This window comes from Paramisgurnus dabryanus, chromosome 1 (assembly GCF_030506205.2).
Source record: "Paramisgurnus dabryanus chromosome 1, PD_genome_1.1, whole genome shotgun sequence".
Classification (NCBI taxonomy): domain Eukaryota; kingdom Metazoa; phylum Chordata; class Actinopteri; order Cypriniformes; family Cobitidae; genus Paramisgurnus; species Paramisgurnus dabryanus.
Window position 1 is genome coordinate 67201155 of NC_133337.1, and position 21680 is coordinate 67222834.

The window sequence follows — 21680 nt, forward strand, 5'->3', positions numbered from 1 at the left end:
AATCATTTCAACAGGATAACTGCCGGTTTTCACCCTGACCTACTTTCACTTTGACACAAATATCTTTTTAGTCAATTGAAGTCATTCAAACACAGTGTAAGACAGCTGTACCTGTGGATGGAGGCAATCGGAAGTGTGGCTCTTTTCATTTAACTGTCATGTATTACGTGACAAGACAAAACCAGACAAGATTGGGTATTTTTGGAGTCATCCTTTTTTGTTTTTAATGACTTGCCATGTTTTTCATGTATCTCTTTCTCTCTGTGTCTTAGTATTACAGTAGCCATGAAGGGACAACCACGCTTGGACATGCTGGATAATGTACAGGTGTACTACACAGGAGCAGCTCTTGTGGCCTTTGGTTCTTTGTTTGTTATCAGCAGCTTCCTGGCCTTGGGTTTTACTGGCACCTTTCTGGGTAAATCAACTATTCATTATACATCACATACATCACTGCTGCTCTCAATTGGCTATGGAAAGCATCTGAAATAGGATTGACAGTGAATCACAGCGAGCATAAGCAAATTTGTTGTAAGCTGCCACAGTTCTGAGAGCCTCTCACTGCTCTTTGTGACTAATAATGCCCATTATTATAGTAAACAGCAGCTGAGAGTTTCAGTATGAACAAATGATAACATGAGATCGAGGAATCATAAAGATAATGTAACAAAATGTTTCACTGAAATACAGCAGAATCAACATGACTTTTGACATGGAATTTATGTTAGTAATAAAATCTGTCAATCAATTTAGCTTTATTTCTATAGCACTTCTTACAATTTTGCATTGCTACAAAGAAGTTTTACAGCAAATACATAGCAGTACAGTCAGTAGAGACATAAGAGAAACAGAAATACAGAAACTTTTGAAATATATACAAATATAATAACAACCAGTGTTACATTATTTTAGTCATAAGCTTTTGACCAAAGTGCAATTTTGTTTGTCATATTTAAGTCATCTGCAATGTTTTAGTTTTAGTCGACTAAAAACCATAAGATTTTTATCAACTATTCTACATTAAAACCTTTTCTCTACAAAAAAACAGCTGGTCCCAGTTAAATGAATCGCTGGCTGTTGTTTGCTTCATATCAGTGAAATAACCAATAATTATGTGATTTATGAAGTGCTTTTTACAATGTCCATTCTTGCAATTTCAGAACACATTTTAGCACAAAAAATTGACATACTTTATATAACTAAAGATTTATCCACATAATTATATAGAAATAAGAAAATTATGGTGAAAAAAATCATGAAAATGTCATTATTTAGCAATAAAGACACCTTTGGTAAACTGAATGAAGTAGTCCAAGATCTGTCTATTAACCCCGTGATAGGCAGTGCAATTCATTAAAATAATACATTCAATTTATACTGTATGTATATTTGATCCTACAACATGATCAGCATGGCCAAAAAATAATGTTGTTGGGACAAATATAAACAGTTTCCCGTTTAATTTAACCCCATAGCTGGGTTTGTCCCTTTTTGACCCAACACTAGGTTTAAGGGGTTTCACACCAAAGGTGAAACCCCAAAAGAACAAATTATCCAGAAATATTGTTTGCCAAGCCATGTTACTTTTAACCTGCTGAAGAAAAAGCCCTCAACTAGGAGGCAGTGCCGTAGTTGAGACTACCAAGACCAAGATAAGCTGTAGACCAAAGACAGTCAAGACCAAGACCATCATAAAGTGGATGGAATTGCATCTTGAATGTTGTGGGTCTTTGTATTAATATGTTGACAGATTTCTTTTTGGACAAAGTAATCAAATGAGAAATAAATCAATGATTGCTTTAAAAACCAGATGTTTTTAAGTGTTGCACATAAATCAAACAAATGCACAAGCAATTTTGTGTAATTCCCGCATACCTGGTCTTGAAATAAAATCCTGAGAGCACTAAGTCTGAGACCAAGCTGACATTGAGACTTTGCACTGCTTATTAGATTGTATAGTCATTGTGGAAATGAGCGGTTGTGTCTGTGTTATTTAATTTGTGCCTTTTTAGTAAATACCCTGCAGATATTTCCACTTCTATCAGTGCTATTTTTGGAATTGTACGTTTACGCTAATTTGCCCCGTTTGATAAATCTGGCCCTTAATGCTCTGTGAGGCAAGATGTGATGACAAGTTTTGTGATTTACACCTCTCACCTCTAAACCTGACTTATACTGACCATGTTGTGCTATTAGTTGTGTTCACGGGAAGCACTGATTGGGTCTCACATAAAAACATATAACATTTAAGTTAAAAGAAGGTATTGATACAGTAGCATCATGTCACATTAGCTTTTACAAAAGATATGATTGTATGTAAGATTTTAACCTCACAGGACCTTTTGATGTCACCCCATTTTGAAAAGTCTATTATTTTTTATTAATGTATTATTATTATTATTATTATTATTTTATATTATTATTATTATTATTTGGCGTTTAATACAATATGTACAAACAGTTTAGTTTGTTTTGTCATAACACACAGTTACTTCTGAATAGCAATCGATGAAGAAAGACGTGTGTCCCTTTACCCACAATAGCAAACGAATGACCTAACAAACGAATGAACGTAGAAGCTTTTCCACCTGTTGAGCTATTACATTATTCACTATGTAATCGGGTGAATATTGTTTTGGACTTGTGAATGAATCGCCCCTTTTTCATTCAGAACAGGTGGGCATCTTCTCCACCCTGAGCAATCGGAGGTGTCAGAGTTTATATAAGGGAGAAAAATTAATGTCCCAAAAATGAAACCCAAATAAAAGAACTGCTGGAAGCTCGAACAACCAGGTGCATGTTATCAGACCTTTGTCCAAAACTGGGTCAGAGAGAAAGAGATGACAGGGGTTGGTTACATAGCCCCTGTGACAAAAGGTTGCTCTACTTCTTTTTCAAAGGTTAGGTGCAGGGTTTTTGGAAGTGGACTACAAATTCAAAATGGGTATTTTATGTAGGTTGACCTGAAAGAAGCAACTGTCATGAAGTAAGCAAGTACAGTGTTTACAGTATTTTACTTAGTAATGTGTGCAATGTAATCATAATCTCACCAAAATGCTATTAAGGATTTTTTTTTTTTAATTAAGGAATATCAGGAAAACAATCATTTCAGGGAGCTTTTACTGGGTCATAAAGTTTTCTAAAGAGCTTGTCATTAGACTAGATCAACACAATTAATCCTTGTCTCTATAAAACAGTGGGACAGTGTATTAAAACAGCACGTGTGCTGTATTTTCCCTAAGAATTAAACCCATGACCCTGGCATTGCTACAACTTTACACGTTCTCTAGGAACTAATTAGTCATTTGATGAGAATTCTGACCTCTGTTTTACTGTATGCTATCCGATACTGTATGCTTAACCTTTGAATTTTCATGTGATTATTTGCCTTAGGCAGGCATGATCTGTCTGGTTCCTGGAAGTCTTCTTGAAAAGTTTAAATCCAGTGTTTGCATCACATTTTGTGGACGTACAAATATACTGAAAAAACGGATACTAATTTCAATGGTAGTTATTGCAAAAAAAATTATAGAAGCCACTAACAAATGAGTTCAAGTAATAGTCCAGTTCAAGGGTGTACCAGCGCTGCTCACTCTGTGTGCGACCCCCTTTACATGTACATGAGACCTGTACTTGAGAGTACAATGACTATGTTTACATGCACACCAATAATGCAATTATTTCCAATAATTAGATTGAGTAGTTAATCGCTGTAAGATGTTTACATGACTGGAGCTATAACCTTTTCAGTTTTCATTTTCTGATAATTCACACATATCCCAATGCAGAGCACAAATGATGAACTCACATATACTGTCCACTCTTTTAATTTACTTAAGTTAAATGACACACCCGTTCTTATGGAAGTATTTTGTTATTCTGTGCCGTGATGAACACAGAAATATTATGACAGCGCCTGTAGCGATTTTATACGCTGCTGTCGCTTTAATTGAGCTGTTTTTGGATGAAGGCAGACTGCTGACAGCAAGCCGTGTTGACAGAGTTCAGGGAAAACTTCATAATGTAAAGTTTGAATTTGAATGAATTTCCCGCTTAAGTTGCGTGAGAAAAACACATGCGCAGTTTAAGTATGATGACCTCTTATATAACAACAAATCAAGTTAAAATTATTTATTTTAATCACTACTTCTTTAAGTACTGTGCGAATTGTCATCTTTGTAATTTGGTGCGTTTGCATATAACTTTTCAAGTTCTTTACCTGTGCTACTTTTTATCTATCTTATCTATCATTTTTCTCTGTTTGTGCACTGCTGGTTCTGCAGCTAAGGAGCGCACACATAGGCCGACTGTACAGAGACGCATCCCTCTTCCGCTATTAATTGCTTTCCTTGTGCAGCTTGAAGGATTTGTTATATTCAGCTTGTAAACGTCTAATAAGTCTCTCCTGTAATCATGTTTCATGATTAATATTCATATTCATAATGTGCAGAACCTTTATTACATGTAAATGAGATCTCTGAGGCAGAGCTGTCAGCAGTAACATTGTGAAATATTATTTAAATTTAGGAAATATAAATTAGAATCAAACAAATGAATACATAAATATGCAGCAAATTTAAACACTTAAAACAAAACGACAGCATTACCATTAAATGAAAACTCTGGGGTTAGGATGCAAAAATAGCCTTTAAAGGTGCCAAAGAATGCATTGAAATAATTTGTTTAATATTCTTTGAAATCTACACTGAAGGTATGTGGCTTTATTAACTCTTTCCCCGCCATTGACGAGATATCTCGTCAATTAAGAGAAAACGCTTCCCCCGCCAATGACGAGATTTTCCGTCTTTCCGCAATACCGCTATTATTACCGCAATACCCTTCCGCAACTTTTTCAAACCGGAAGTATTGCCCTATGGCAAGCTGCTGCATGTCCGTGTCTGTTTTAAAGATCGCTCTGAATGGGATCTCTATGAAAAGTCCGTCATAAAAATGGAATTATCTCTGCTTTTTGCTCAAAATATGGTGTTTTTGCAAAAACCTACCCATATTCAAAAGCTGATTGCAAAAGAACCACTGAAGGTAGGATGAAACGTTTTTTTTTTGTTTGAAAGCAGAGGGCCTGTTCTTTCATTTGGTATATTGTATGTTTATATATTTAAAGAAGAACATTTTCTGGAAGGCATTAAACTTGTGAAAATCATGAAAAACGCTGGCGCTGGCTGGCAACTTTTTTTAAAAACGCTGGCGGTGAAAGAGTTAAGTGCAAAAATTATCCAGAGATGGTTAAGCATGTCCATTTACAACCCTAGGATTTGCCCCAAGGATTAAATGGTCTATTACTACCTTATTTGAAAGGGTCGTGAATAATAATTTTGAGCTTTGCTCTGATTTGCTGCACAGACCGTCCGCAAGAGCGAGTCCAAACACATGTGTTTGTGGATCAGAGAATAAATCATGGACTGACCGGACAACGCTGTCTCGTATCACTTTACAGATGATTGGTAGGAGACTTAAGAAATTTAAGAATGACAAGACAGTCACTTCATGTTACTTCCCTCAACAACACAAGCTCGCGTTCTTTGCGTCATACGTCATTACGCCAATTATTGCACATACACCTTTAAGTGGGTTTGCCAACTGCCATTAAAAAGAAACAAAGAAGAAGATCGCACATGAGCAGAGCATCCCAGTTGTAGTGATCAATCCGATGAAGTGTTTACATGTCGTTTTAAGTGGGTTACAAAAGGTATAAACCACCCCTCACAAAGCGATTTGATTTTTAAGCAGTTTGGTTTTTTTAATTGAGGTGTTAAAATGGAGCATTTTCATTTGTATTGAACATTTAAACTGATTACAATTGTCCTTGTGAACGCAGCTAGTGGGTGAGTGATTTTTCACACAAGCTATGTTCAAGACCATAATTATTTTAAAATAATACATGTGTGTTAGAATAGAGCTGGAATTAGAGCTAGATCTCTTCTATCGGATGTATCTGGGTTCACTGGATTTACAATGACAGTGGTTGTTTTTTACTTTCTTTAAACAGGGGACTATTTTGGAATCCTCATGGATCAGAAGGTGACTGGGTTTCCCTTTAATGTGATGGACAACCCGATGTACTGGGGCAGCACTGCTAACTACCTGGGCCTGGCCTTAATGTAAGTCTGCGTTCATGGAACACCCTGTTCTGCATTAACCAATCCACATGCAATTATTGTTTGGCCTAAGAAAAAGTTGTTAAAAATGCTTTTAAATTAATTATTATAGTTTCATCCAATCAGTCTATATTATCATCTCTAATATCTCTAAACTATGAATGAAAGGGAAATCAAAAATGTTGGGATATTTTCACCCCAGCTTTGGCTCAAAAAGGAGCAAACCCAAACCTTTGGGTTATAATTTAGCCTATGCTGGGTTGTTTCGACCCAAAATTATGGATTGTTTTAACTCATTGTTGGGTCAAATATAAATATTTTTAGGGTTTTAAGGTTCATCTCTTTTTGATAAATGTTGGGTTGAAAATAACCCAGCATTTTGTAGAGTGTACATTACACAAAAGATAATTTAATCAATTTCACAAATCATTTCATTTGATTGGTAATGAAATACGAAGACAACATTTTAATTTCTTTTACATCATTACAGATTTTCCTTTTATTAAATTTTCAAACAACTTGTTTAGTTCAAGGTCTGCTTTAGATTTTGAATCAATAGACTGTAAAAAGAAAGCTGTAAAATCTACAGGAACTTGCTGGCAGCATTTGGCAAGTATGTTGCTGTAGTCTACTTCAGAGTAAACTTATTGTAGATTTAATCACAGTTAAAATTCTATACTGTAATTTATATTATTACAATAATAATCACAGAATTGTAATTGGAATTAGAGTAATAAAATGCTGTATATTATACACTCACCTTAAGGATTATTAGGAACACCTGTTCAATTTCTCATTAATGCAATTATCTAATCAACCAATCACATGGTAGTTGCTTCAATGCATTTAGGGTTGTGGTCCTGGTAAAAACAATCTCCTGAACTCCAAACTAAATGTGTCAGAATGGGGTGAAAATGGAAAAACATCCAGTATGCGGCAGTCCTATGGGCGAAAATGCTTTGTTGATGCTAGAGGTCAGAGGAGAATGGGCCGACTGATTCAAGCTGATAGAAGAGCAATTTTTACAGAAATAACCACTTGTTACAACCAAGGTATGCAGCAAAGCATTTGTGAAGCCACAACACGCATAACCTTGCATAAGCTCACCAACATTGGACAGTTGAAGACTGGAAAGATGTTGCCTGGTCTGATAAGTCTCGATTTCTGTTGAGAAATTCAGATGGTAGAGTCAGAATTTGGCGTAAACAGAATGAGAACATGGATCCATCATGCCTTGTTACCACTGTGCAGGCTGGTGGTGTAATGGTGTGGTGGATGTTTTCTTGACACACTTTAGGCCCCTTAGTGCCAGTTGGGCATCGTTTAAATGCCACAGCCTACCTGAGCATTGTTTCTGACCATGTCCGTTCCTTTATGACCACCATGTACCCATCCTCTGATGGCTACTTCCAGCAGGATAATGCACCATGTCACAAAGCTCGAATCATTTCAAATTGGTTTCCTGAACATGACAATGAGTTCACTTTACTAAAATGGCCCCCACAGTCACCAGATCTCAACCCAATAGAGCATCTTTGGGATGTGGTGGAACGGGAGCTTCATGCCCTGGATGTGCATCCCACAAATCTCCATCAACTGCAAGATGCTATCCTATCAATATGGGCCAACATTTCTAAAGAATGCTTTCAGCACCTTGTTGAATCAATGCCATGTAGAATTAAGGCAGTTCTGAAGGTGAAAGGGGGTCCAACACAATATTAGTATGGTGTTCCTAATAATCCTTAAGGTGAGTGTATATTATATATTGTATTTTAACAAATACAAATTAAATAGTAAATGCATTTAAAAAAAATAATAATATTTTAAATCCTAAAGTGAGATGAAAATGTGTTTGGAAATTGGGCACACGGCTCGTTTGGCTACTGTATGGATTAACACCACCCCAAACACCGTTCAACACCGCCCCAAATTTTACCCATGTGGTGAAAATGGAATTGCAGCGAGCCCCAACTGAGAGCCAATTTCAGTCTGTATTAGACTATCACGCTCAGCCTGAATTGCATAAGGACACTGGAGCTTTGCTCAAAGTGTTCTGCATGCGTTCAGTCATTTAAATGTAAAACGTGTAACACTAGCAGTTAATCATAGGTTTGTCGTACAGTCACAAACACAATTTTAGATTCATTTTGCATAGTCCTTTACCAAACTATTGACATTGTCAAAAAAAATGCCAGATAAGAAGATATTTTAACATTTAATGTGTTTTTTTTAATGCAAACACTTACCAGTTAATGTGGATGTCCTTCTCCATGTTTGTCTTGCTATAAAGGGCCGTTCACATTATAACGGTAACTATAACTATAAAAATATAGTTTAAAAAAAAAATTATATTGAAGAGAACAGCAGAGTTCACACCACAACTATAACGATAAAGATACAATAAACAATATCGTTGGGATCACTTTCTGTGCGTTTTTTGTTTTTCCACCAACGATATGATGAACGATAAACCATTCAGTGGCGGAGCCAGAGGGCTATTTGGGGTGGCAATTGCCACCCCAGACGAAGTCCTTGCCACCCCTGTTGCCACCCCGCTGAAAACATTACACCGTTTGATTTTTACGAACATTTCTCAAATCTCCCAGCGGACGTGAATGCATCCTTCAGCACGCACAAGCGTGCTGTTGCTGCTATCTTTTCATTACGCTTGTTCGACTTCATGTGGCACCGCAAGAACCGACTCCCAGATGACGTCAAAGTTCCACGAGAGCGATTTAAAAGCAAACTCCTCCATATGATTTCGCGAATCGCTCTCGCGGTACTTTGACGTATTCCAGCTGGCGATTCTTGCGGCGCCGCATGACGTCGAACAAGCCTATTGGTTAAGCTGACACGCAGCTCCTTGATGCTCCAAAACATAACGCGGCAGCACGCACATGATCGATGAAGAGCGTATTGCTGGTATGTATGGCTTTTATTGGTATTAAATTAAACGAAGTACTGTTTTAACGGGAAGTAAGGAAGACATTGCACTGTAGTGCTTAGCATTAATACTTCAATGATCCCTACTAGTCTTGTGAAACTGACTAATACTGTCACGCCTGCGTGAAGATGCTTAAAACAATAAAAAACATGTCGTTAGCAAATGTTCAGCAACAATCACAGACATTAGGTAGGCTTATTCATATTGTCACGTGTAATGCAGCATATTGAACTTAATAATAGACCGTGGATATAGTACAGGGATGTAAACAGCACGCTTTTCGGCGCCTCGCGCTTTTTACACGTCAGTTTGGGTGACTTGGGTCTGAGAGAGTTGGATTATAATTTCAAAAAGTCATCTGAAGCCATTCCATAGCTTAATGTGAGGGACAGAAGTCTATTTACATTATTACATTGAACTTAAATGGAAACTCGTTCCCTCCTCCCTTAACATAACATGTCCAGACGTCTGTAAACAATTTTCCTTGTGTTGTCAAATAGGCTAGACCTCAATATACTCAGATTTTGTCGTAGTGTATTGTTTTAATATTTGTATTATTAGTAACGGCGTACTTATGGTTAATAAAAACAAGCAAATTGTTCAAAATGTTGGTTTCTTCATGAGGTGTGTAACTATAGGGACAGTGAAATTACCAACTTCTTTCTAAAGAAGCAAAAGTCAGGTGCAGATCAGGGCCAAACAGATCCCAGATGTTCTATTTTTGCTGTATCCTTAATACATATATAATTGTGTACATTTTGGAAAATAAACAACTTTAATTTAATCTATATACATTTTGTGGAAAATAATTTATTTTTAGTGTAATTGAACACTTTGTATATTGACCCCCCAAAATAATACCTTGCCACCCCTTTGCCACCCCTGTTTTAAAAGTCTAGCTCCGCCACTGAAACCATTGACAGCCAATCAAATCTATTTGAACTTTAAGTGCACACGCATTTGAGATCACAGATGACACAGTGGAGAAGCTCATTGCTAAGGTCTATAACATAAAATTACCTCATGTATTCAGCGCTGATGCAGTTGCTGTAAAATTCACTATGTAATACATTTTTTCTTCTGTACCACATTGACTACGGCAAAAGGTAAGATATTAGATTACACAAACTACTAGATTCACACCCGCTACGTAAATGTGACAAGAACATTACATTAACATATTCAGTGACAGTAAACAATTTAAAAAGTTTTTATTACAAGAAATATGCAGTATTAGTTAATGCCATTAAAGGTATAGGTGATTTGCGTGAGTGCCCTGCACGACCGAATTAGCATAAAGTTATCATTACCGCCAGGTGATGTGGATGCTAATATCAGTATTGTTATAGTTAACGCTACAGTTATGGTTATAATGTGAAAGGACCTTAACTGCCCTAAAGATGTCAGGTGAAAATGCTTATATATGAGAAATAATGTAAAATAATGGGCAGCTATACCTTTCTGAAGTTGGACAAAACGTGTGCACGTCAATATGTCACGATCCATCTGAGAAAATACTCCAACTAAAAATTACTGAATTACAATTCACATGATAAATAAATTAAATGTAAAATTTATGCCCACCACATGATGCTTTGCAGATCTACAGCAACTTTCTTTATAAATGTTCTACCGTAAAAATCTGTTCATTTTACAGTAATAATGCTGTGAAAACTACAGAAATTTGTTACAGTGTACTTTTGGACACAACTATACTGTAAACATGTTTGTAACTATATTAAATACACTATGCAGCAAACAATCCCTAGATAATAATTTAAATGTTTCAGAAAAGTTTCTGATATTAAAAATGTAAGAAATATGCTAATCAACTTCGATTTGATCATGGTGACACATCCACCGGTGTCGTGCTGCACTCCGCAGGTATTTCCGAATGTCTTAACTATGATCTCATTAATAAACCACATTTCATTTCATCTTGAAATCCCCAGTACACCTATTTCCATTCCTCTGTGGTCCCATCATAACTGTGTGTTACATAGAGAGAGAGACGACACTCCTTGAGACGAGCGGCTGTTATTTTCAGTAATAGATTTCTCAAGAGCAATATGCTGCTATTTCTGGGTTATCTCCCACCCAGATAACACATATGAGCACGAGTGATGTCTCGCAGGCTGATAAATCTCTTTATCAGCATAGCAGAATCTCATGCTGAGAAAGAAATGTGAGTAATTTGAAAATGACTTAATAATGCAAGAAATCAATTTTTTATACCGAATTTACGCAAATGTGACGACAAAACGCTGAAGCTAAACAAGCCATCCTTATCAGAATTTAAAAAGTTGGAGTGGGTATGCTGGTGATCACCTTGACAACGGTGACCAGTCTGCTGATGACTGGCTTCTTTGGTTGCTAGGCAGCAACTGATGGAGCAAGTGACCCATGCTCTACTAAACTATAAACCTCTTTACTGTTTGCTATTCTGTCTCTCTGTGTGTGTCTCCTTCCGTCTTACGGTATACTATTCGTTTCTAAAATCGATCAAACAATCTCTCCCCATGTGCTTGTGCGTCAGACACCCCAGAGAGAAAAGGGGCTGGTTGCTAACCTTGCGTAAAAGTGAAATTTGAACACTTGTAGCCCATTCACCCGCATTGGAAGCATTTGTGCACGCATGAATATTTCTGTTTGTTCATTTTTGCATGCAACCCTGGTGTAATAAACATCATATGTTGTGTTTAGAAAATATTATCATCTGTTGGATGATAAGCGTAACTAGTTTTTCTCGATAATTATCCAAATAACTGTTAGTTGCATGGATCATGGATTGGGTTTTACACTAAGACAAACTGGAATGCATGTTTTCATTTGGGTGACACATCAAATACTAAAAAATCTCAAATTCAAGTCAACTTTTCTGTCAAGTAGCTATTCATATGATTTTCAATGTAAAGAAAATAGTTTTGGACCACACTGTGGAAAAGCATTTATCTGTGATCTCGACAATGCTTAAAAAAGGATGTGTTAATAAATGTTTTTTGCATTCTGCCTACTTTTTGTTTCCACACATTAAGACCCAAGCGACAAAAAAGGAAATGCTATTAGACGTCCACCAATGTTCCACGTCAACACACCTGCGCAGGGCACACTCTCTCTTTTAATGTGTTTCCAAGCCCCCTCATATGTCGTCTCAACCACTTTTGCTCAGGAAAAGCGTATGCAGTACGCCAACTCATGGCACACACTTAAAAGACCTCCAATATTCCTTCTTCCATCAATGTTATAACCTATGCACTTTACTATCTTCTCTTCTTACTGAAAGATCACTAAAGCTTTTTATTACATGCACTCCGTAATAAGTTGAAATGACCTGCTTAGTATAAAAACCTCTACAATGCTTTTCTCATTTGGAAAGTTATTTACTCTAGGTAAATAAAGATGAAGTAATACATGAAATGATTTGGATTTTATATTTTTTAAACCTGAAATGGAGTAAAAGCAATATACTTCACTTAATGATGCTTTCAGACATCTTGTGTTCAGAAAAAACTGTCAGGGTTTTTGGTTTTATGTGACTACCTAATGCTGAAACTCACGACAACTCAAAAAACATTCCCAAAGCAAAGTCACAAATTGTAAATGATGTATTTATTTTACCATCTACAGTAAAGCAGTTACAAAGTTATCATGGCCATTAAATGTCATACACCGTAAAGCCAGACAAGTTGAATTTACATTTAAAAAAATGTAGAAAGAAAGACTTTAATTAAAAATTTATAGTGATTTCAAAATAATTCAGCAAGAACATTCTATTTTATTTTTATTTTATTTTTATTTATTTTTTTAATCAAATGCTTTGTCCAACATATCCACTTAGTTAAATTAGTTTAAATATAATAACTTATAATAATCACTGAATAAACTTGATTCTTTTCAGAAACACAAGCAAAATTGCTTTTTTACATAAATTGTCAGTACTGTGAAGAGAACTAAAAACCCTATTCAGCACATTTTAATGAAAGTAAACACTGGTCTGCTGAACAGTGATGTCACAAAATTATAATTTACAACAAAACAACATTAAATATAATAACGTAAACCTTTGGGGTTTTATTAACATATAGTTAAGTAGTTAAAGTTCTTATCCATTCTTATTCTGTGAAAAATAATAAATTGTCAAAATATATTCAGGCACAAAGGATTATGGGTATTCCTCACAACATGTACTGATAATTGATTCTTAAAAGTAAAATGAACTTAAGATTTTAAGTATATGTCCAAAACAGTGTAGATGAATTATAACTTATTTTATTTACACAGTATATGCACATAAGTAATTGAGGCATGCTTTAATCAACATACTTGAGGGGTTATAAATATTATCAGTGTGTAATAATAAAAGAGAATAGCTCTGCACATAATCCAAATTTGGCATTGTTCTAAAGCCTTTGTCATTACTATACTATTTATATGTCGGACATGCAGTTCTGCGTAAAGGCACTGATCCCTTGTGTTTACTTGGATATAACAGAGAAGACGGTCAGCCTAAAGATTGGATTTATAAAACAAATCAAATTGTCTGTGGTGTCTGTGTGATGGGTAGTGACGCTGCCATGAACACATTATACTGTGTTTACTGTGCTGTGTACGTGCAAAATATCCTTGTGTCCCAGATAGCTCAACTGGTAGAGCATGGCACAATAACACCAAGGTCATGGGTTTGATTTCTAAGGAAAGCACGTACTATTAATATCTAAACCTTGAAATAACTAAGTCATCTTACTAGGGCTGTCAATAGATTAAAATATTTAATCTAGATTAATCTCATGATTTCAAGGGTTAACTCGCGATTTACTCGGTCATTACAACAGCCTGTTTTCATTTTCAACAGAACCATCAGCCATAGTTTTATATATGATTTTCCCTTTAGAAGACCTTGTTCTTTCTCCATTTCTGTTTGCTGCTGCATCATTTGTGACCTGTGCTGGCAAATTGAGTTGGGATGAGCAAATAAAAAAAATTATTTATTTATATTTCAACATTAAAAAACTTCAAAATAATGCCTGATTTGTTGGAATCTGACAAACATGACAGAACTACACCTGTTTACGCAAAGCAAAAACAATATCAATATATGTTAAATATATGTTTTTCTTTTATTGTTTATTTTGACATTGAGACAGACTGCTTTAAGATACTGTAGGCTAATGCAAGGGTTTAATATAATGATACACAACAGATATCGTATATTTTTAAAACTGTAATTTTGTGTAGATTAGCGGGGTCGCGCACTCACGCGTTTATGTGCATGCGCTTCAGACATCGGCATCAGATCACTTTGAGTCTTATCACTCTTAATAACTCTTTTAACATCAATCAGGTCCTGCAGTCTATTTTCTATCATTTCTGCATGCTTTTACAAAGAAACCAATACGAGGAAATGAATAAAGACGCATCTTTGCTTTAGATTATGAATTTGGGACGGTACACCTCTCAAAAAACTTACAGATAAAGATCATTTTAGATGTTTAATGACCATTTAGAGCATTGGATTTGCTAGACGAGAGCTTAATGTTCTTTTTTTTATGAAAACCTCCGACTCATCTAGACAGCGTGGGTCACTTGCTGGGTCTCAATTTATCCAGCTGTGGGCTAGACCAAGGGTCAAACAAAAATTGCCTTTTGTGTTAAATGCGCGTTAATAAAATTAGTGGCGTTAAAATTAATTTGCGTTAACGCGTTATAAACATGTTAATTTTGACAGCCCTACATCTTACATAATTTTCTGACAAATCACTTAAACTCCTTGTTATTTTTATTACATTATTTTTTTTGTGTATATGTGTGTACTGCATTAACATGCATATTTTTTAAAAGAATAGCTGTTTTTGATCAAATAACAGATATGAGTGTCTCTAACAGTTAATTCAACTTTATTTTAACTCCTCCTCACTTGTTAAGAAAGTTGAAATAAATTTTAAGTTCAAGTTGATTAAACTTAAAATTAAGTGCAACAAGCAATTGTTTTACAGTGAATACTAAAAATAGTGATCTTGTGATAATGTGATGACGGATGCTTGTCTGGCACTAGTCCCACGTACCAGCTCTTAACACTGGCGGTCAAAGCCCTGGCTTATAGCAGCTTTTGTTGGCCAAGGATCACCCAAGAGGCTGTCTGAATGACACGTTAAGCAACCAATCACAGTTCGGCTTTATTATTAGGCAATTGAAAATCCTTAAAAATCAACTAATCAAAACGACTTCAGAACTCCTAAAATGTTTCCAGTTTTGTGTGCTTTATGCATGAGATGTTTTTGCAGTCTGTGGCCATGACATCTGAGGCTGAGACTAGACTGGCACAGGACAAGAACATGGTTTATATGCTAGCATTTCTGTTTATGGACATTCAGTTTTAGTTTATGAGCTGGTTTATTACTTTTTAAAAGTAGTTTTTTGCTTTAAAAATGTAATATTAAAAACAAGCTGATTTTATCAGGCCCTGGCCAATGACCTCTATGCACACATTATAGACTGACTCTAGAAGAAGGGTTGCATGCTACAGTACAGCATTACTGACCGCCCACCAGCATGCATCTTATTAACCCACTTCCTCTGGCCATTAAACTCTAGTGACGTGAAAAAGCAATTTGTTGAATAACACTTACATTGCACGTGTGTAACCGAGTATCAGGATGAAAGGGTTCAATTTAAAGAGGTAATTTAAAGCAATTTTGGTAGTTGTTATAAAGATGATGTTTGTAAGACTGCTGTGGATATAATAAAGCATGGAGTCCATTGACCATTAGTGCAATATTTGCACTGTTCAGATAAAATTGTCAAAATAAGTGCCCCAGCTGTAACTGGTCCTAACATGTACCATTAGATACATCGATATGTATATATTTGGTACCAATATGTGCCTTTGAGATAGTAATATGTATATTTGAGGTACTAATAAGCACTCTTTGGTACCAATACGGTATGTACCTTTGAGGTACTATTATGATTTTATTTTTTTGAAAGGATACAGCACCTGTGAGAACTGCGGTACAAATGTTGATCATTTCTTTAGACCGTGTGGATATCAGTGCCATGAACTCAAGAATAGGATCAGTGTGCGTAGAATTTATATAAACTGATACATTTTTTCTTTTAAGGGTTTGAAAGAAGCATTTCATAAGATCACGTGTCACTGTTTGACATCTACAGAGCGTAATGGCTTCATGCCCCATTAGGTTCCTTTTCTTTATAATGAAGCTTAATCCCTCAGCATATTAGCCCAAATATGTTTTTATTACCCTACACAAGGCTACAATTAGGTCAAGAGCTGTACGCCGTTGTGGTAATGACTGTATCTATATCATGTTGTACTGCACCCAGAGGCACGAATATTGAGCATGACATCACTGCTGCGATTAGCCAGCCTGCTTGTGATTGGCCAACAGAACATGCATTATTTCATTCAGACATTTCTATAAAAGCATACAGGGTGTCTTTCGGGAAAGGGCACTGGATGTCTCTTTACACGCATGGAGCAAATGTTTCCCAGAAGGTTATATAAGGCAGCCAGGTGCTGGCTACTTTAGTACCTGTTTCACAACAAAACAGGATTCAGCTTGCTTGGGATATGCTAAAGGAAAAAAGTAAAATACAAATAGTAAACATACTGTATCTGTCTTTGTTCATCAATGCTCTTGACAGATAAATTTTTCCAAACTGACTTGCGTTGCATTAAAGGTATATATTTTATGGGACTTAAACCCATGACCTTTGCATTGCTGGCACCACCAGAACAGCTATAGGAGTAATGTAATTAAAAGCTACTAACAACAAAGCCGATTCCAAGAACTGCGTCTGCTTTTAATGTTATGGGTCACTTACCACATCAGCACCAAGCTGTGAACATCAGGTTTTTTAATTATTTAAATGTGTTCACTGATTCATCATGATTCATCATGAATATTTTTTTTTTTTTTTTTTTGCTTTTTATATGTATGTGGGCATTGCTTTTTAAGTCACTCAAGGAAAGAAGCTTTGACAACCAGCTTTGACAAGTTGAAAATTGGGACACAATGTTTGGTTGGACATCCTCGTGTATCTATTAATATCACTTAGACAAATAAAAAAAACAAGGCATCTGAAATTGTCATGAATTTTTGTGGACTGTAATAAGATGTTTATGTATAGTACATTTTATATAAATCATGCACACAGTGGCTCTACATTTGGCAATTTTATGTTTTTGATAACAGTCACTGCTGTGCACGAACGAGTCTTGGAGGAAGCAAGTCTGAGTCCAGACGGAGTCGAGACCAAGACCATGACAACATGTCAGTTTTCATATTCATGATTTAACATCACCTTAATAATCAACAGTTAGGCCTACAGACTAAGCTAGATTGGGAATTGTTTAGAGGAGCAGTTTTAAGGTACATTGACATTTCAAAAGAGGTGTTTCTATATTGGTTGTCATAAACAAATGAGTAACGTCCACTAGTGTTGTAGTCAAAACCACCTAAACCGAGACCAAGTCATGACCAAGACCAAGACAGACCGAGACAAGACCAAGACTTTAAAGGGTCGAGACCAAGTCAAGACCAAGACCATTGCAAGTCACTGCATTAAAACACTTATGATAAAATGTGGAAAATGCATATGATTAGGCACTTCTTGTCTGTGTGTGTGTGCTTGCGTGCGTGCGTGCGTGCGTGCGTGTGTGTATGCCATCAGAGAAGTTGATCAAATAATCAAAGGTATTGCAGATATGTGGGAATTTATCTTTGTCTATAAGCAAATAAAAGTGAACAAACACTATAGAGCTGAAATCAACTTAACCATTTATTCTGAGTCTTTCCATGGCTTGCCATCCACTTAACACAATGCAGGTGTTTTTAGTAATAAAATTAGAAAATTTGTCATTGGGAGAAACTTAAACAATGCTTAAACAATGCCAACATCATATGCCAAATCTGAATAAACTGCATAAAATTAATGATAAAAAATAAATTAGTGATGTGCACTGCAAAAAAATTATTTTCGAGAAAAAATGTTCTTAGTATTTTTGTCTTGTTTTCAGTAAAAATATCAAAAAATTCTTAAATTAAGCTGCTTTTTCTTGATGAGCAAAACTACCCAAGAAAATAAGTCTAGTTTTTAGAGCAAAAATATTAAATTTAAGTGATTTTGTGAATAAAACAAGCAAAGGTCAAGCCTCTTAATTTAAGAATTTTTAGATATTTTTACTGAAAACAAGACAAAAAAACCTACAAATTTTTTTCTTAAAAATAATTTTTTGCAGTGTGCCTGTGCCATCAGTTGTGGTCTTGACCGGTCTTGAAATAAAATTCCAAGTCCTCTTTGTCTGAGACCGAGACGAGACCGAGTAAAAATGCGTCCGATTCCAAGACGAGACCAAGACCTTTAAAAAGTGGCCTTGAGACCGAGACCAATCTCGAGAACTACATAACGTCCACTCCAGTAACTGATGAGATGCGGATTACGTGAACTCCACTGTTTTCTTCTCATTGGCAGTCGCTCCCGAATGTCGCTTATAAATTGCATAAAGTTAAACATTTCTGAACTTTGTTGCGCGACTGGACACACCCCATCCAGCCGTCAACGGATACTGCCAATCTTTCATTAAAATCAATGAGATCCCCTTATGCAACAAACATATACTGCAGTATATTGGAAAATATCATGTAATATATTAGGCAATATATTACCATATATCGGATTTAATATTTATATTTCCCAATATATTGTAATATATGCATAGAAAATATCATGTAATATATTAGGCAGTATATTCCCATATATAGGATTTAATATGTATATTTTCCATTATATTGCAGTATATGAATAGACCATACATGTATATATTGATACAAAATATATTGTAACCAAGACCAAAAAGGGCACTATGTTTTTCCATGTAATAGTTTGTCTTTATATGATTTAATATACTGCAATATATGCAGGGGCATCGCTAGACCCCTTTAACCAGGACACATGCCCCAGTGTAAATCTTTTGTGCCCCGATGTAAATCTCAAGTTTAAATTTTAGCAGTTAAATAGTGTATTCCTTTACAAAGATAATCGCGGCAAAAACGGATCTATATGCAATGTAGTTACCCAATTTACGCTTGTAACGAAGCAGTCGCATTGACTCGTGCACGCACGTATCCATGTCCGCGCACGTCTTGCGCTCATCCACATTGCACACAACCGCATTCAAAAGGTGATGCCACGCGAGTGACTTAGCTTATGAAAACATGACCAGACTAAAGTAAGTTTCTAAATAATAATAATAATCTTATTTTGACTCGATCATTATTGGCTTCTTTAGATGAACATGTTTTGTGCAAAGCAGGGAAAGCGAAGCAGACAAGAGAGATGATGAGTTTTAAGGAGGTAAGACAAACTACATCCTCACCCGATCAGGTCTGAAACATTAGAGGAAAAATCTCAGGAAAACCTCGTCAAGTCTGTTGAATTGAATTGTTGCTGAGACAGATGTAAGATGTTCTTAAGATTATCTAAGTGTACTTCACTGTGCTATTTTGAGGCACCATGAATATGAACTAACATGCACTTTTAACATACTATCTCTGTATAAAAAAACTTATTTAGTTAACACTTGTATTAATCTTGAACACAACTTTTATACAAAGATGGGTTCAAGTTTACTACAAGTGGTACATAAATACATTTTTTAAATACATTTTTAGCACATTTTAGTTCATATTTATGGTGTCTCAAAATAGCACAGTGAAGTACACTAAGATGATCTTAAGAACATCTTAATATACTAAAAATTTGTCTTTAGTACTTCTTAAGTACAAAATTAGTGTGCGAAAATAAAGCACTTAAAATACACTATGGAAGTGTACTACTTTTCACCTTGGTTAACACATGAGTCAGTTTTGGTGAACTGTTACTTCAAAACTCTACACACAAATCCTTACATTTCTCAGTGCTTACACCATCTGGTCATATGGAAAGCACTAGCATTCAATACTGTTCACTCAAGTCAGCACAGCTTAGCAAACAATTACCAAGCTGGAAACACTAAAAGTCAAAATTGAACACACAGCAATCAGATCCTTCAATAGATACATAAAAGGGCCTGAATCTGTTCATTGAGCTTTGAAACAATGGATCCACAGAGAAATGAAGGAATAGGTCGAGGAAGAGGAGGAGGAAGAGGAGGAGGGAAAGAAGAAGGACATGGTGAAGGAGGAGAAAGAGGACATGGTAAAGGAGGAGGGAGAGGACATGATGAAGAAATAGGTCGAGGAGGAGTAGGAAGAGGAGGAGGGAGAGGAAGAGGCAGAAGAGTAGGGAAAGAAGGAGGACGTGGTGAAGGAGGAGGAAGAGGACATAGTGGAGGAGGAGGAAGAGGAGGAGGACGTGGTGAAAGAGGAGGAAGGAGATGAAGGGCAAGGTTACAAGCAATTTCAAGGTGAAATACAAGCCACTCTAGTTGACCATGTCCTGGTCCATGGTATGACTATGAGGGAGGCTGAGCAACGAGTAAGGCCTAATTTGAGTCGCTTTACTTATGCCTCCATCTTCAGAGCCTTCAGGGAGGAAAACAGATAGGTGTACTTACAGTAAGACTGCTCTATACAGTAACTTTAGTGTGCATACACTGTTGGACTATGCTACTGGAATAAAGAAATGCATCAAATTGCCTTCCATACAGATAGACATATCAGCAGATGAATGCAAGGGGTGGATCAGGCAAGAGGATTTTACCCTTGCTGTTTGGCTAGGACCAATATAGCCTGTGATGTGGATGAGATTCTCTGGCCTGACCCAGAACTAAGACGGGATGTTGAGGCGAAATATTACAATTTACAGTTGTGCTGTGTATAGCACATGAATGAATAAAAATGCATACATTGATTGTGTCTTTTTGGTCATGTGAAAAGGTTTTTGAGGGGGAGAACCACAAGCAACTTACCAGTTTTGGATATATTGTTTTGAATTGATTGCACAAGTGTGTAATACTACATTGTAGTGTGTGTGTTTTTGAAAGCTTGTGTGTGTTGTCTGAGGGAAAAGTTTGGTATTTCAGTAAGAGTGAATGGTTTGGAGTGTAGAGCTTCATTTTGACCTGAAAATATGATGTTTGGAGTATTGTGTGAGACTTTATGGAATTGTCTTTACTGTTTTGAGAATATGAGGCATAGTTTCAAGAAATGTGTAATAATGTTAGGTATAACGAAGATTATACTTGTATATATGTATCTTTTGCAGTAACTGTTGAACTGTAGAATAGTGGGTTGAGCAAAGGACATTGTATAGAAGTGTTGCACACTTCTTGCACACAGCAGGCTTTCAAAAAAGTCAGCAAAAAATGGGGGGCCTGTGCCCCAGTAGAGCTTTATATCTAGCAATGCCCATGAATATATGTATGTGCTATGTATGTATGTATGTATGTATGTATGTATATATGATTTAACAATTTTTACTTTCCAAATAAACAACTACAGCATATTCATGAATATGCATGGCATATAGCCTAAAGAAAATATTAAAGACAAAAATCTGCATTACACAAATAACAGTTTTATTGAAACAGCAGAGACCTTTCTTTCATTTTCTACGTTTGTCAGTACTCTACTCAGCACCGACTGCTTCAACCAGAATGC

At 36.0% G+C, this 21680-nt stretch overlaps 1 protein-coding gene across 1 annotated transcript in view; it reads left to right on the plus strand.

Moving 5' to 3' along the window:
- Positions 1 to 21680, plus strand: part of pemt (phosphatidylethanolamine N-methyltransferase) — an 83890-nt gene that overhangs the window by 50530 nt on the left and 11680 nt on the right. Inside the window, exons 4-5 of the mRNA XM_065253491.2 lie at positions 273 to 418; positions 6008 to 6119. Of these exons, the coding sequence (XP_065109563.1) occupies positions 273 to 418; positions 6008 to 6119 (258 nt within the window). The remainder of the gene's footprint in view (positions 1 to 272; positions 419 to 6007; positions 6120 to 21680) is intronic.